At 40.1% G+C, this 10808-nt stretch overlaps 1 protein-coding gene across 1 annotated transcript in view; it reads left to right on the top strand.

Moving 5' to 3' along the window:
* The window catches only part of LOC101845820 (insulin-degrading enzyme), a gene marked incomplete in the record, with an annotated part of 40213 nt that overhangs the window by 3769 nt on the left and 25636 nt on the right, over nt 1-10808 (top strand). Inside the window, 10 exon segments of the mRNA XM_035973484.1 lie at nt 273-349; nt 1387-1413; nt 2572-2675; nt 3924-4093; nt 6374-6609; nt 7693-7782; nt 8382-8454; nt 9184-9276; nt 10004-10095; nt 10408-10488. Of these exon segments, the coding sequence (XP_035829377.1) occupies nt 273-349; nt 1387-1413; nt 2572-2675; nt 3924-4093; nt 6374-6609; nt 7693-7782; nt 8382-8454; nt 9184-9276; nt 10004-10095; nt 10408-10488 (1043 nt within the window).

Raw genomic sequence — 10808 nt, 5'->3', positions numbered from 1 at the left:
GGGGGGGGTTCCTGGTTAGGGTAAAACCATGTTCTCACATGATTTAGAATATAATAACCCAAGATAAAGACACGGGTACATTTTTGGAATCCTCAATCTTGTTCAGTGTGCTTCCAACATCATTGGCGTCCTTGACAGAAATAAATCGTTATTGGCAGGTGGTATTGGACCTTAAAGTATTTCTGTCACTAATCCTCAATAATCGTTTGATATTATTTTACTACGGTATGTCATGATGTGATGTGCTAATAGAAATGTTTGACCTTTGCCAGGACACTTGAAGGATCCCCGAGAACTTCCTGGTCTGGCTCACTTCTGTGAGCACATGTTATTTCTTGGTACAGAAAAGGTGGGTCTTCAAAATGTGGCTGTCGTCCAACAAGTTTATTTTCTTCATGTTTTTTTTTCAATTTTCATGACATTTTCTTGGAAAGACTTATTGTTGAAAATTACATCTTCCTTTTAAAGACCCCAACATTTTCATGTAAAGTCCTATGAGGTTTGCTACAATTTGATATTTTGATGAAAAGACCATTTTTCAACTTTTGTTGGTTGTTGGTGGGTGCTCTAGTGTAGTTTGCTCCTTCTTTCCTATCAAACATCCATCGTCCTTATCTTTCCTCCTTTTTTGTGTATGTTACCCTTTTGTAATACACTTATTCTTCCGCACTTATTTGACCTTATTGTGTTGCAAGTGCAGTAAAACTCTTACGAAACTTTCAATTTTCCTTTAAAAATTGGATTCCTATTAAGGGAGAGGAATGCTTTTACTGTGTGCTTCGATGATGCTTGTGAGAGAGAGAAAGAGAGAGAGAGAGAGAGAGAGAGAGAGAGAGAGAGAGAGAGAGAGAGAGAGAAGAATGTGATAGTGAGACATCTTGCATGTATCTATGATGGGAATGGTCTCTCTTTGGAATGTGAAGGGTCCGCAGTTTCACAGATCGTATCTACATCACGGAACTGGAATTAACTCATTCAGGGCTACGGAGGAGAATATTCGCGAAACCTGGGCCCCGCCCCCATACTAGCGACGAGTATTCTCACTTTCTGCCTCGTTATCTTTATAGAAAGAATTAAACTATGTAATCCATACCAAGTTATTTGAACTAATTATAATGCATAGGAAAGGTCAAGGAGACTTTTTTTTCTGCTCAAACAGCCATATTGAGCCTTCTAGTTTTTATTGCTTTTCCTGAGTAGACATAATTTCATGTTGCTATAACAAAACTGGCCAGTATAAGAGGGGAGTTCACTGCTGGAGCGCTCAGCATTGAATGAGTTAAGAACGATTCCACATATGTGAAGGGGGTGTGAAAAAAGATGTAAAACATTTTTGTATTGTCCCATTTTTTAAAGCATGCCGTCTTTTATTTTTCTCTTTCTCAGTATCCTGAGGAAAATGAGTACAATAAGGTAAGTTGCATATTTGCCAGTTGATAGACACCAGAATTATTGCGTGCGGACTGTTTGAGAAAAATAAAATGGACTTATCGTGTCTTTGATGACGGAAAAATGGACAGAGTTTTTCCCTGGTTAACTCATGTTTGAAGCTGATTCTGACTGCTGTGGTTCTGATGGGCATCTTGAGCTTGTGTCGGCCGGTTCTCGATCACTGAACATTCTCCAAGATGGTAACCAATGGGAAGTGCCAGGACAGAATCAAATTGATACAATGTCTGTGATTGGCTACCTTTTTGTGGAATGCTTTATAACCATGTAGCTGGCTTTAAAGGGAGACTGTTATTTATTTTGTACAGACACTAAAAAAACAACTGAAGTTTTGAAGCAGTTAAAAAAAAAGAATTGATATGTCATGCTGTTTTTTTTTCATTGAAATGCTAAAGGATTTCCTCGGGAGTTTGAGCAAGGATTTAAATGGAAAATCACTTGTATTCTGGTGGCTGTGGACTTTTCATGTCTCTTTATTAGTGGTTTATTTGTTTGTGAACTTTATTGGACCCCACCATTTAGCTCCTTTTGTTGTGCATATTTGTCTGAATATTTGACGAACAAATTCTACAGTGCTCTGTATGGTTAGAAGACTTACACTGGCTTTATATTAGGCACTAGTTTTGCTCTATTTATAGATTTTGTTGGCACTGTTAGATCTGGAGATTTGGAAGTTGCTAAGGAAACATCTTTTGTTGTATGTTTTGAATGATAATGCGCCATCACATTTATCAAATCTGTTGAGACTGTACATTCCAACTGGCAGTTTAAGGTCATCAGCTGACAAAGAAATTTCTTTTACTATATAAAAATTTAAAACAATGGGTGAAAGGACATTTATATAATATATTATCAAGGCCCCAAGAGCTGGAATTGTTTGCCAAGTAGTTTAAGAGAGGTCAAATAGTTTGATTCCTTCAAATGTCAGCTGAAGTCATTTCTGTTTTTATATTGATAAGATGAATATTTAGAGAGATTTTCTTTTGGTCAGAACTCGTTTTATGTTACTGTTGTATTGTAAAGCACTCAGAGCCTGTGTACTTTAATCAGGGTTGAGCACTATATGGATGTTATTATTATTATTATTATTATTAATAAAATCTGGTGTGTGTACTTGCTCAGTTTCTCAGTGAGCACGGAGGGATGTCCAACGCGTTCACCTCCCTGGAGCACACCAACTACTACTTTGACGTGTCGCCCGACAACCTGGCTGGAGCACTCGACAGGTGTGTACATGTGGAGTTTTTTTTGTGTGTGTGTGTGTAGATGAGAGGTTTTGTTGTATGTGTAGACGCGGGGTTATGTGCGAGTTTTTGTGTGTGTATGTAGACGTGGGTTTAGTGTGTGTGTAGACCTGGTGCATGTGCACTTGCAAGGCTATGTGTGTGTGTGTAGACACGATGTATGTGTACATGCAGTGTTTTGTGTGTGTGTAGATGTGGAATTTTGTGTGTATGTAGATGTAGGGTTTGTGTTTGTGCAGACCGGGGTTGTGTGTGTGCTTTTGGTTTTTTTGAGGCTCTTTAAGTAAGCTTGTGAGATATTTGGGTAAAGTAATTACCCAGAGATTGATTTGATCCTTCTTTGCTTCATTAACGTGTTATAACTTTTTATTCACAATTTGTTTGTCTCTTTTCAGTGTACTCCTTAACCCAGTTTTGTTCTCTTCCACTTTTGTGCGTCCGTCTTTTCTCTGTTTTCCTTCCGTGGGTGGTTGGCAGGTGCTCTTGTATGGTTTGCTCCTTCTTTCCTGTCAAACATCTATCATCCTTATCTCCCCTCCTTCTTTTTTGTGTTTGTTATTCTCTTGTAACACATCTATTCTTTGGCACTTATATGACCTTATTGTGTTGCAAATGCCGTAAAACTCTTACTAAAACTAAAACTGTTTTCCTTCCTGTTTGATTCCTTTTCTTCTCTCGTTGACTTTCTCTTGATTTTCCTCCCCTACCCCCAGTAGGTTTGTATTATTATGGCTTTATTTATGTTCCTCTCCTAATGGGATGTTGGTACTATTTGAGCTGTAAGTCTCCAATGTGGGTTGTTGGCTGGTGCTCTGGTGTGGCTTGTTCCTTCTCTCCTATGAAACATCTATCATCTTTATCTCCCCTCTTTCTTTTTTGTGTTTGCTACTCTCGTTTAACACCTTTAGTCTCCGGCATTTGTATGACATTTTGTGTTGCAAGTTGCAACTCTTACTGAAACTAAAGTATCTAATGTTTCTATGTTCCTCGTCTCGATGGGATAGGTTTACTCCGTTTGTCTCAATGTTCCCCGTCCTTATGGGATAGGTTCGCCCTGTTTTTCACCTGCCCTCTGATTGTCTCTATGTTCCCCGTCTCGATGGGATAGGTTCGCCCAGTTTTTCACCTGCCCTCTGTTTGTCTCAATGTTCCCCGTCTCGATGGGATAGGTTCGCCCAGTTTTTCACCTGCCCTCTGTTTGTCTCAATGTTCCCCGTCTCGATGGGATAGGTTCGCACAGTTTTTCACCTGCCCGCTGTTCACCCCCTCTGCTACGGGTCGAGAAGTTAATGCCGTGGACAGTGAGAACAGCCGCAACCTTCAGAGCGACCCGTGGCGCCTGTTTCAGTTAGACAAGTCTCTGGCACGGCCAGACCATGACTTTAGCAAGTTTGGCACAGGTGAGATGGATACATGTGAAATTTTTGTATAGTTGTGTAAAATATGAGAATTTTAAGGGCTTACACAAAGATCAGGTAAACGTAGCATTTTTTAAGTGTCCGAGCAAAGGAGGAGAACCATGATCGTCGATGTCTGTCGCAGATCTGGCACTGGATGATGACACTGATGTCACTCTAGTCAGTTGTCGTCATGTAGAGTTGAAGAATAGCCCCTTAGATGATTGTGAACCACAATTTTTTTTAATGGCTTACTATGCAGACCTGTGGTCTGAGCTGGTCCTTCATTCTGGACTTGTACATGGCAACCTCCTGTTTTCATCACTATTGACCAGAATGTAATAAATGATTGTGGGAAAATATGTCTCTGGTTGTTCTGGGCAGCATTTCTTTAGAGAAATAGGGAAAGTTTTGCCCTCTCAAACTGACAGACTATGGATGGTTGGCGGGTGCTCTGGTGTGGTTTGCTTCTTCTTTCTTATCAAACAGCTATCGTCCTTATCTCCCCTTCTGCTTTTTTATGTTTGTTACTCTCTTGTAACACCTCTAATCTTCTGGCGCTCACATGACCTTATGCAGTTGCGGGCGCCGTAAAACCTCTACTAAAACTTTTAAAAACTGACAGGCTGCATGACTCATTGTCCATCAGTGATAAAGGTGCGAGCGAGGAGTGTGGAAATGGCTGTTCTGATAAGTGCTGGTTAACATTCAGTTTTATGTCATCAATTGCTCAGTTGATATCATGTTGGATTGGAATGCAGATTATCTTTGCTCAGATTTCTTATTTATGTGACTTTCTTAAATTGTTTTGAAGGAGGAGGAGGAGGTGGAGGTGGAGGAGGAGGAGGAGGAGGAGGAGGAGAAGGAGAAGAAGAAGAAGAAGAAAAAGGATTGTTTTGAAACTTGTCAAAGCTCTCCACCCATTTGGCTGGCTGCAGCAGAAACATGGATCTTAAAATAGGAGGTCCTGTCTCTTTCCCAACCTTATGATGTTGAATAGAGTCGTATAATAATAATAATAAATAACATTTGTATAGCGCACCTCCCCGCTCAACAGTAGGCTGTATGTGCCTTTACATTATATTTTATACACATACCTTACACATGTTTTCAGGCGATAATTTGGTTGGGTGTTAAAGGAGGATATTGCAAAGAGTGTTATGGCCGTACCTCACACATATGTGTTTATGCCTAAGGAAAGGACCATTTTGAGTTAAGGGTGGTACCTTATAGGAAACTCAATGCTAAACACAATGGTCTTTGAATATTTTTTTAGATGTCTCAAGTATTTTTTTTAGATGTTAAGCTATTTCTTAAAATGTATTTATTCTTGGAAAATTCATGTCCAATTTGGCATTCAGTTGACATCAATATCATGAATGGAATTCAATGGTAAAACATAGCAGGGAAGAGAAAATGTGCTTCAAGAATAGATTTTAACGCTTTTTAAAAGCAGTTTTCATTATTTGTTTTTATTATACTGTGCCCTCAAAATAATGCTAAGTTAAATAATTAGAAGTCAAATCAATGAAAGCTCTTTGAGAACACTGTAGTGTAAGACAATGGTGGATATATCATTTTTTAATGGAAACACATTTTGGTCAAAAAAAATTATTTTTGTCATTATCAGCCTGTAGCTCGAAACGGTCTGGGGCGACTTTTGGTACCTTTCTCTTGGCGCACAGACATATTTTGATTTCAGGCTGTGAGATGCTGGGTGTTTCAGGAGAATATGTTGCAAAGAGTGTTACGGCTGTTTCTGATGTGTTTTTTTTTTTCAGGCAATAAGGAGACGCTGGGTGTTATAGGAGAATGGTGGGTGGTTGGCAGGTGCTCTGGTGTGCTTTGCTCCTTCTTTTCTATCAAACATCTATCGTCCTGATCTCTCCTCCTTCATTTTTGTGTGTTTGTTACTCTGTTGTAACACCCGTAATCTTCGGCACTTATATGACCTCAGTGTTGCAACTGCCGTAAAACTCTTACTTAAACAGACAGGAGAATGTTGCCAAGGGTGTTATGGCTGTATCTGACATATTGTTTTTGCAGGCAATAAGGAGACGCTGGGTGTTACAGGAGAATATGTTGCAAGGAGTGTTATAGCTGTACCTTACACTAATTTTGTTTTCAGGCAATAAGGAGACACTTCGTGTTACGGGAGAGCCGGTTGTAAAGAGTACTTTAGGCTTATTTTGTTTTCTGGCAATAAGGAGACACTGGATGTTACTGGAGAATATGTTGCAAAGAGTGTTACGGCTGTATCTGACATATTTTTGTTTTTTTCAGGCAATAAGGAGACGCTGGAGAACATCCCCAAGAGCCAGGGCCAGGACGTGAGGGAGGAGCTGCTCAAGTTCCACGGCCGCTTCTACTCCTCCAACATCATGGGCTGCTGCGTGGTGGGCCGGGAGGATCTGGACGGCCTGCAGGCCATGCTGGTGCCGCTCCTGGAGGGCGTGGTCAACAAGCAGGTGGACGTACCCCGCTGGGACCAGCCGCCCTACACGGAGGCCGAGCTGCAGGTAGGCTCAGTGCTGATAATTTTCCCCCAATTGGCGGAAATCTGCTTTTTTTTCCTTCCATCAGAAATCTTCCTCTTTTTTGAAAAATTTGCTCCGCTTTTCCGTGATTCTGACCTGGCGGAAAAATCTCATGCGCTTCTGTCAATAACAGGTGATGACAGCCTGTGCTTTTTTGTGGGGTGACGAGAATTTTCCTCTTTTTTGACAATTTTCTATTATCACCACTTCTAGGCTGCATGCGTTTGCTGGCTTTGTGTGTTCATGTTGTTTGTTTGATTTCATCCTAGGTCACCCGTGGTTACTCTGGTGTGGTTTGCTCCTTCTTTCCTATCGAACATCTTTCATCCTTATCTCTCTTCCTTTTTTTTGTGTTTGTTACTCTCTTGTAACACCTCTAATCTTCGGCACTTATATGACCTTTTTGTGTTGCAAATGCTGTAAAACTCTTACTAAAATTAAACTAACGTAGAAGTGGGTGTGGTGTGGACGGGAACCTGGTTAAGTGTTATGTCAGGGAAGAGAATGTTTTAAGCCTGGGTGGCTACATGTACTTGTTGAGTGGGTACTCGGACTGAAATGTTTCCGATTCTATGACGCTGTGGTTTAAAACTGTTCTCTTTCTTTGTCACAGAAACAGCAGTAGAAAAATGCTTAGCTCACTGGCCTCTCCAGGAATGTTGTACCCTTTGTTTCTTTGTTACCCACTGTCTTAATTTGGTTTTTGTCTGTCCCTCATGAAAACTGATCAATGAAGGTATTACAAAGATGGGATAATTCTCATACGGTATGGGTCTGAATAAATGTGGTATAACCTGGTCCCAAACAACTATAGATGTAGCACAATGCTCAGAGCTAGAGAATTTATTTTGAAGCTTTTACAGACCAGAACCATAACAATTATTTTAATGCAAGTGAATGCACAGTGTACGTTTGAGAGTTTTTTGGGGAAAACAGGAATGGCACAATCTGTGAGTTATTAGGAAACATGATGTTTTCTCATATATTTTTAAATATATTTTTGTTGTTGGTAGAATTGCTTTTTTTAAATGAATGAGTGATGTTTAACCAATACATTTTGTCCAGTGCACAGTGGTCACCGTTCCTGTGAAAGATATACGAGAGATGTCCGTAGTGTGGCCCACACCTGATGTATCAGAACACTATAAAGCCAACGTAAGTGTCAACTGAATTATAAGTATTTGTTTTTTTGTCTTCATCTGAAGTCTATTTGAGTCCCCTGCTATAGATGCTGTTCCACCAGTTCATATAGTTTTCTAAATAGTCGAAAATTTTGACACGGAAGTTGATGTAAAAAAGAAAAAAGAATCCCTATAGAAATTGCTCACTGTATTTTGTATCCTTGAAATCACCATTGAGCAATAGAAATGTAGCACAAGAGAAGAAAATATGGTATTCGTATTCTTGTCTGCCTTGATGATTTGCACTTACCAGCATGTATTGATGTCTAATGTGAAAAAGGTTGTGTATGGAATGCTCTCCGAGTCTCACAATGCCAGTTGGTACAAAGGCGGTCTAGTTATGCCTTCTGATTTCACTCAAAAAGTCGAGTCCTTTCCCGATTATGCTCTCTTGTAGTATTACAAACTAAAGAACTCTTCTACCGCTTTTCAAATTACCTGACTTTTAGTTTTGATTTTTAGAAAGATGTTATCAAGCAATATGTATAACGATTTATGTTGATGATTCTTTTTTTTCGGCCAAAAATATTGCATAGTTGTGCTATTATTTTTAATTGCTTCTTTCCTTCACAGCCTGGCCACTATTTGGGGCATCTGTTGGGGCATGAAGGATCGGGAAGCTTGTTGTCGGAGTTGAAAGCTAGAGGTCAGTGAACTTCAAGTGTCATTTGTCATTCTCTGTCGTTTTGATTTTATGGTTAGTGCCTATTTTCGGACTGGAGTTGGTCTGTGATTTAAAGCTTACATCTGTGAAAGTTTTCAGCGAATATACATCTGTGCAATTAATGTACTTTTAGCTCATTCCAGTGATAGCCACAAGTGGTAGCTTGGAAACACGTGTGTCTTTTGGTGCTTTTTTTCTGTGAAGAACTGTGTTTGCCGATAAAGTGTTTTGACATTTGTGTGATTTTTAAAAATGTTTATACAAGGTTTTTAGGAATACCTTTTGCAGGCCAGATGATTAAATTCCATGTTGTCCTTGGGTTGGGACAGACGTGAGAAAATGCAAAGAAATGTAGCTTACTTCACTTACTTACTTTACTTTATCCGTGGAGGGGAGAAAGAGCATTCAGTCTCTGGCAAGCAGGATGGCCTGGCTGGTTGGGATGTTGTGTGTCTTAGTGGTGTCCTTCACACCCTCGATCCAGGTCTTCCTCTTGCCTTGTACCCTGATTTTACTGATATTCTTCTGTAGCAGTCTTTACTCGCCAGCTAGTGAGATGCCAAACATGTCATATGTCCAAACTACCTGATTGTTTGTCTGTGAATGTGGTGGAGGACAGGATTGGAAGAAAACTTCTCACAATATTGTAACTATTATGTGTTGGGTATTAAAGAATGAGACTGAAACCAAACATATTTTTTTCTGTTTCAGGTTGGGCCAACACCCTGGTCGGGGGTCAGAGGTCAGGGGCCAAAGGCTTCTCATTCTTCTCTGTAGCTGTAGACTTGACAGATAAGGGGCAAGGTAGGAGGATAAAAAAAAAAAAAAAGAATTCCTTTTTTCCCATATTTTTTTTTCATTTTTTCCCCCAATTTTTTGTTGCTGTGCTCCATGTGTTCATTCCTCTTTTTCTCGTGTTTTGTAACCATGTTTTTCAAAGGTTTCTTTTTTTTTGTTTCATTAATGCTGCTCATGTTTCAGAAGTGTGATGTGCAAACTGGAATGGTTTTCGCCATGGATTCTTGAATATATCTGTGGGAAACGAGCATCTCACATTGCTTAGATGAGAACAAACTAATTTTGTGTTTTGTCATTTTCTGAACTCCTGCGATGTGATGACTGGAACTGTGTTGGCTACACATTAAACATAAGTTGGTGTATATTAAATGGCACTGCAGAGAGAAAAAAAAAAGACAAAGAGTAACTGTCATATTTCTTTTGTTGTTAAAGAAAAAATAAAAGAGAAATGAAGTGTGTTCGAGAGAGGTATGGCTATCCTACACACAACTGCAATCTTGTTATTATTTTGTCATTCTTGTCTTTGTCCTCATTTTCACTTTCTAAGTTATATAGTTGGTGCTTTTCTTGAGATTTCAGTCCTGAATAAGTGTGAAAAAAATTTGCGAAATAGTCTATAAGGAGGTGGGACCTATGTGGGGGCCTACCGATGCTACTGAGAAAGTTTTTGCAAGTTTGTGCATGTTGGTAATATTACAGCCTGTTTTGACCTTGCATGTTTTTCTGTTCTCAGAGAACACAGACGAAATCATCCGTTTGATCTACCAGTATGTGAACATGCTGCGGCGAGAGGGACCGCAGGAATGGATCTTCAGGGAGTGTCAAGTGAGTTTGGAAAACAGATTTGTGGCTCCGTGAAATGAGGAGTAAGATTAAATGCTGATTTCAAGATTATTTTAGCAAAAATATTTTCTCGAGTGCTGTAAGCTCTAGCTGCTAGTCGTTTCTGGGGCATTCTAGTTAGATGTCCGAACCATTTGACTCTTTGACGCAAAATTTATTTCAGTTATGCCCATCTATGCTTCTCCTGAAACTTCCGAGGTGGTCAAGGTACCGTAGGCCTGGAACTTTAACGGGCTTGGTTGGTCAGTGTTCTTGCTCGTTATAATTGATTTGTTTTTTCTCTTCCCTGACTAGGACCTGGCCTCCATGTCGTTCCACTTCAAGGACAAAGAGTCTCCGCGAGTCTACACCAGCAGTTTGGCAGGGAAGCTTCAGGTCAGTCCTCTATGCTCAAGAAGTATGTGTTCCTCCTCCTCCACCTTCTTCTTCCCCTCCTCTTTTCCTCTTCCTCCTCCTCGATCTCCTCCTCCCCTTCCTCCTTTTTCTCCTATGTACAAGAGAGTATAGATATGGTCACTTTTAACTAATTCACTACGCCGAGCCGTGGGGGGTGGCGCGGCTCAAGTGCCGCCAGTATGCTAAGCCGCCCCCGGCGGCTCGAGAACCGACGTTCAATTTTAGCTTGGTTTCTATTCCAATCCACATATCCATGTTAAAATAAAGGTCATAATATAAAGTTGACTTCCGAGTCAAGC

Source organism: Aplysia californica, unplaced genomic scaffold (genome assembly GCF_000002075.1).
Source record: "Aplysia californica isolate F4 #8 unplaced genomic scaffold, AplCal3.0 scaffold01284, whole genome shotgun sequence".
Classification (NCBI taxonomy): Eukaryota; Metazoa; Mollusca; class Gastropoda; order Aplysiida; family Aplysiidae; genus Aplysia; species Aplysia californica.
The sequence above is the reverse complement of the archived record's forward strand: the minus strand, read 5'-3'. Positions and strand labels throughout refer to the sequence as shown.